The sequence below is a fragment of the Gasterosteus aculeatus genome, chromosome 9 (genome assembly GCF_964276395.1).
Source record: "Gasterosteus aculeatus chromosome 9, fGasAcu3.hap1.1, whole genome shotgun sequence".
Classification (NCBI taxonomy): Eukaryota; Metazoa; Chordata; class Actinopteri; order Perciformes; family Gasterosteidae; genus Gasterosteus; species Gasterosteus aculeatus.
In genome coordinates this window covers 12,292,257-12,298,256 of record NC_135696.1, presented here as the reverse complement: position 1 = coordinate 12,298,256, position 6,000 = coordinate 12,292,257, and the positions used below count along the sequence as shown (strand labels likewise).

Genomic DNA, 6,000 nt, shown 5'->3' with positions numbered 1-6,000 from the left:
CTTCTTTTTTCCAAAAGCTTTTTTTAGTATTGTTTCTGCCTGTGCCTCTTTTATCGTTTATTTTCTTCGGCATCCCATCCTTCAAGGACAAATACCTGAAATGTCACTCTTGTGACACATGACACTTCACAGGGGAGCACGTCAGCACACCTCTTCCTCTATGTGTGTGTATGTGTTTGTGTCAATGTACTTCACCCACCACTGGGTGACAAGCCCCTGCAGCAGTCAAGACACACTGCTTCAGAGGCAGCAGTGTGCATGAATGCATGTGTGTGTGTGTGTGTGTGTGTGTGTGTGTGTGTGTGATGTGTGTGTGTGTGTGTGTGTGTGTGTGTGTGTGATCTGCCTCCCCATTGCACCCATTCCAGCAGATTCTGCTGGCATAAGATCTGGTTTACCCTGCCAACAGCAACCACCATCATTCCTTCCTTCCTTCCTCTGCATTTCCCCCAGTTGCATGGTGGGGTAGAGAGGGGGAAGCCTATAGCTCAGCTAATGTTTGTGTTTGCATGTGTGTTGTCTATGATTAGAGTGTGTGAGTAGATACATCCACCCTGCGTGCCCAGATGTGACCACGCGGGCTCCTGATTACAAAGCCCATCAAAGAGACTGAGCCGTCCACCGGGATGTGAGATGTCATGTTAGAAAATGCATTTATTTATACAGACCTACAATTTACAATCATAGTTTATTAACATTATAAAAGTGAACAATCACCTACACGTGGAATCCAGTGGTCATCACACATTTATAAATACTTAATTTTGTGGAGGTGTAAACGATAGACAACTAAAGTGGACGGACTGTTAGACATCTGTCCGTCATTCATATTTATCCATCTTTTTGGTCTTGATTTAGGGCCAATAATCCGAACTTTCATGTCTTTAGGCTCATGTCAACATTTGCCCATGTTGGTTGAGTCTGGTCTCTCTGAGCCTTGGCAAAATCCGTCACCTGTTACCTGTCAAGAAAGATTCACACAGAGAAAAAATATTTAGAAACTGCATGTGGGTGCCAGTTTGTGTGCGTGTGTGTGTGTGTCAGTATGTGTGTTTGCTTATGAAGGCAGCACCTCTTGGACCAAACATCTTCAGGTAGCAGTGGGAACAATATGGCTTCTCGTCATACTGAAACAACAATCAGCAGGACGAATTTACTGCATTGTCCCTTTCGGTAATATAATCACTTTTTCTTTACTTTTACATATTTCCTTGTTTGTTATCCACACATACCTCAGCATGTTGTCCAGCTGTGAGCTGTCTGTTGCACCTTTGACACTTGAGACAAAGAGGGTGGTAGTCCCTCCCTAAGGACCTCTTCTTCTCCCCTGGACCAGAGATAAAATAAGGAAGGCATTCAATCTATTGATATTTCACTTAAATGTGAAAATCATTTTCAATTGCACACAATCCCTCTTCATTCTTTGAAATTTGGGACAATCAGATGAATCAGGAAAATATCTATTCGATTTTACGGTAATTTGTGATTTACAAGTGAGATTAAGGCATCTGGTTTCAACCAAACTGGCTCATCATTTCAAAAACCAAAAAATAGCTTATGAAATAAAAACAACAAAGGAATTTGTTCAAATGCTGCTTTGCATTTAGATGTGATTGTGTGAGAGGACTCAACTAAAAGAGCCGAAGGTGTGCAGGAAACCCAGAAAGCAGCGTGCAAGCTCATTTGGCCAGACCCACATCCTGTTGTTATCATTGCTTCGTGTGCGTGCATATGTGTGTGTGCATACGGAGAACGCCTGTGAGGAGCGCCGCCTTTCTGTCCTCCAAACAGATAATACAGCCAGATGTATCAACGAAACATGTTTCAACCTCCCAATGAATGTAAAAGCCCTTTAAAAAGCTGATATATAGTCGTGCCATGGAAGGAACCGTAGAGGTGTGATGAATGATGCAAACAATGATGGGTCTTGGAGTCAGTATCCACTTAATACTACTTACAACTACTACTGTTACTGCTCAATTGAATCCAGCCATTGTTAAAATGAGTATCACCTGTATTTTACCAGTCATATTCTTCTAAAAGATGACGATATATACAAAAAACACTTTTTAAATAAATGCAACTGGAATTTTTGTCCTATACTTTTTGCTTTAAAGCGAGAGAGAGAGAGAGATAAACAATCAAAATGATATTCAAGACAGGTAAGGGACGACAGATGCATAGAGTAAAAACGTAGAGGTTCACACTCACCAAAGTAGACGGGCTTCCCACAGATTGGACAGTACCCTACCATAATGGTATGTAATTATTTCACATCCAGCGTGTTACGTGCGCTTCAGCCAGCGTCGTGAGAAAAACACAGCCTATAAGAGCATATATGAGCGTGTGTGTGTGTGTGTGTGTGTGTGTGTGAGTGTGTGTGTGTGTGTGAGCTGAGGATTGACAGGAAAAGGGTGAGACGGCATCTACCGTAACTTGGCGTCTAGTGAAGTCAAAACCAGGATGCGGTGAGTGAAACGTCACAGGAAGAGAGAAAGATTTGATTTGAAAGGCTGTTGAAAAGCCTGAAACACACCTTCTCTTCATGGTAACAGGCACCGTTTTATGGGCAGTTGTATTAGTGTTTAAAGAAGTGCTTTGGGTACGCAAACAGCACGACACTGTGGAGAGAGAGACAGAAACAGAACGATAGAATGAGGGGTGAGAAAAGAAGGGACAAAAACAGCTGTCAGCAGCTCAAGTTCCAAGCTGTCTCATCTCCTTTCCTCCTGTTTTCACCCTCTTTTCTAGATTAAAAACAAGTTGAGCCTCTGAATTGAAAAGAGGAACCTGACACTTGGGTCTTTCTCTCCTTCTTTCTGTCCATCGTCTCTCTCTTTATCTCTCTTTCCCTGTCACATACTCACATGCACGCCCCCGCTCACTGACTCACACAGACACACACACACACTATACACTCCTTTATGCTCCCACACACTCACACGTACACACACACACACACACACACACACACACACAAACTAAAAGGCTGCACTTTTCCTCAATGACATCACAAAAAGAGTCTGCAGTCAAAGAGCAGAGGGGGAGACGCAGGGTGAGGTCGGGTTGGTTTAGGGACAGACAGAGGGGGAGGTATTTGTGTGTGTGTGTGTGTGTGTGTGTGTGTGTGTGTGTGTTTTTCCCTCGGGACGGGTGATGGGAGTAGACCTGGGGAGGGAGAGGGGTGAGGAGAGATGACCGACACATGGATGGAGACAGTGACAAAGAAGATGAACCCTGATGAACTTGGCCGAGCAGAACGGGGCCACTGGAGTCAGCGTGGAAGACATTATTATGACATTTACCATTGTCAGCATTGTATTTTTGTGTGATTTTCACAGATGCATTTAGCTGCTTTTTTATGTTGTCGCTGGTTATTTTGAATGGTTGAACCTGTGTTTACAGGTGCTGGGAGTAATGCATATATGAAAAATGCTGTTGTGTCTCCACGGGTAGCTTGCTGAAGTCTGATAAATGTCCTCAAGTGATGTGACTTGAGTCAGTGTTGGTCTCAAATTTTAAAAGTAAGAAGAAAAATAAGCAAATGCTATCAGAGAGAAATGCTAAAAAGGATAAATAAAAGACGTATACAATAACAATAAAATAAAAACTTTTTAAATCAAGCTTCTTGTTATTTTATTCTTCCATACAGTATTACCTGTGTCAAAGAGGTTGTTAGTGGAAAAATGTAGCATGGGCTAATAAAAATACCATTTGACTTTGGAGTAAATCCAAAACACAAGTTGGTTGCGTCAATAATGATTCACCTGTTAAGGTGCGGCATTAACTAAGCCTCTGAAAGAATGTAACTCGATGAAGAGGATAAGGAATGACTGCCTGGAAAATCTCACAAATAACAAGTATACATTGCTTCATCATGCTGTATAAACTGCTCATGTATGCAAAATCTTACACCTCAAATTCCAGACAACAATCTTCAAATAAATATAGTTGAGTAAAAAGTAGATTATTTCTGAGTGGAGTAGAAGTACTTCAGTTAAGTACTCTAGTTCATTTACTTAGTTCATTTACAAACATATGAAGGCTTGTGTGTACACACGTGCACACGTGTATTTACACTGCCCTCACACTTTTCCAGATGAAGTAAAGAAATATATAAATTGTATTCCACAATTTGCATATTTGCCAGCATCCCTCTCCTGTGTGTCATGCTTTGCAGAGGGATTGAATACCAAGTAGTTATTTCATTTGACCATCCTTCCCTACAGGATAACCCATCATGTCTCTCCATCAGCATTCATTGTGTGTGGACAGCGCTACGAGAGTCACATCCTGAACCACAGGCCAATATGCATGCACATCTTACGGGGTTCTTGAATGCAAATGTCATTATTTTAACAGAGCACGGATAATTGATATGCAAAATGGGGAAGAAAGCAGAGATAGGAGTCATTAGAGCGAGATGCAATGGCAATAAGGAGAAGCACAGAGGATTTCCACAGCACCAGAGGAAAGGGAGGAAATAGAAAGAGCAGAGCAGAGCGTTAAGAAACAGAGGCGATGTAATTGTGAAATGGAGAGAGAAAGGACACAAGAGGAGAAAAGAGAGGGGGCGTTAAAACCACATTTCCCAGCGGATCTTTTGGTGAGGCTGTGTTGAGAAAACTGCCAAAACTCTTAACACACACATTCTTGCACTGGCACGCACATACTCAGGGTTCACTTCTGCCAAGTCATATGCAATACACAAACTGGATGGAGGGATGTGGGAATGTTTCTCGTGTGAACAGGATTTACAGTCACGTTCAGTGAGTGGTGGAAACAGACAGAGCTCGGAGGAGAGAGACACAGTATCTGCTCTCCTCTGCCTCCTCTGGTGGGTTGGATCGCGCTGAGGCCGAACCCTCCGACGCCGGCTTTGAGGATTGTGTGCGCGGGAGGGGGGGGCAGGAAGAGGCTCAGGAAAGAAAACGGCTGGAAGGATTCCTTCCTCCCACACATAAATGCACTCGTGATCACATGTGTGTACGCACACGTTCACACACGGCAAAAAGGAGCCTCTGGAAGGCTTCTCACACACCCACTCCTCATCACGTTTCATTCCTTGGCATCCTCCTTTCTCCCCCAAGCCAGGGATATGTCATGGGGTCTCTGCACACGCACAATCAGCGGTACGAGACATACGTATGGTAAACACATACATGCAGCATTAGATGAAGATAGCCCAAAAGACCTCATGTGGTTCACTTTGTGATACCTGATTGCTTGACTTTGATATGGCAATTGTCGATTTGAAAATGTCTGTTTCGGGATTTATCTTTTCTTGCTTCTTTTCAATCATCAGACCAACAAATGCAGCAAGGGAAACAGCGTTAACCTTTCAAACCAAGACCAAAATAATCTCTCAGCCGTTGTTGTTTCAAAGACAATCTGGTGCTCATCCGCCACGCATGTCAGATATTTTGGTGGAACATGCTGTTGCTAGCCATTTCTGGGGTGTGTTTTCCACAAATATCCCCCTCTGTGACAGCTTTTCTGGAGTCAAATGATCCGAAGGCTTTAATCCTCTACTTAGGGTATCAGTGGATGGAAAAGTCAGAAAAACAAGTCCCTGTTTTTCATCATTAATCTGGCAAAGCCAGTAAGTCCTCCTATGCCAGTGATATGATTATGGAATGGTGACTATTACTGCATGATTAGTAGTTGAGTAGCTGGGTCAGTCAGATTGCATTATGGGATATTTTTTGTTTTTATGGTCTGTAAAGACACCGATGGAGAAAACATCTCTGTTAATGTGTATGTGGCACTATGATTCATATATACATTGGTTAATGCCTGACTTTCTAGGCCCGCCATTGTTTTTAAGTAAAATCCTCAGCAACAATTGGATGAATTATTATGAAACATGGTCCTGTTCATCTAGCACCACCAGCAGGTCACATTTCCACAGTGAAATACCGCAACATCAACCAGTTAGATGACGTTTTGCTTAAGAAATTGGTTCCCCTCAGAATCATTTGCAAAGGTTTTCATTCGGGT

The 6,000-nt window shown here is 42.7% G+C and overlaps 1 protein-coding gene across 1 annotated transcript; it reads right to left on the bottom strand.

Annotated features, from left to right (window-relative positions):
* Nucleotides 1-629: 629 nt before the first annotated feature.
* Nucleotides 630-2,448, bottom strand: LOC120825505 (cysteine-rich protein 1). Its single transcript, XM_040187146.2, has 4 exons — nucleotides 2,212-2,448; nucleotides 1,233-1,327; nucleotides 1,073-1,127; nucleotides 630-961 (listed from the first exon to the last, which is right to left on the bottom strand). The coding sequence occupies exons 1-4, from the start codon at nucleotides 2,252-2,254 to the stop codon at nucleotides 951-953; spliced, it is 204 nt and encodes a 67-aa protein (XP_040043080.1). The 5' UTR covers nucleotides 2,255-2,448; the 3' UTR covers nucleotides 630-950.
* Between the last annotated feature and the right edge of the window lie 3,552 nt (nucleotides 2,449-6,000).

Excerpts from the sequence above, each read along its gene's own strand:
- LOC120825505 (XM_040187146.2), bottom strand. The coding sequence starts at position 2,254 with ATGGTAGGGTACTGTCCAATCTGTGGGAAGCCCGTCTACTTTG. Across the intron at positions 1,328-2,211 it reads TGGGAAGCCCGTCTACTTTG|GGGAGAAGAAGAGGTCCTTA; the intron begins GTGAGTGTGAAC and ends TCTCTGGTCCAG. Across the intron at positions 1,128-1,232 it reads CAGCTGGACAACATGCTGAG|TATGACGAGAAGCCATATTG; the intron begins GTATGTGTGGAT and ends TTGTTGTTTCAG.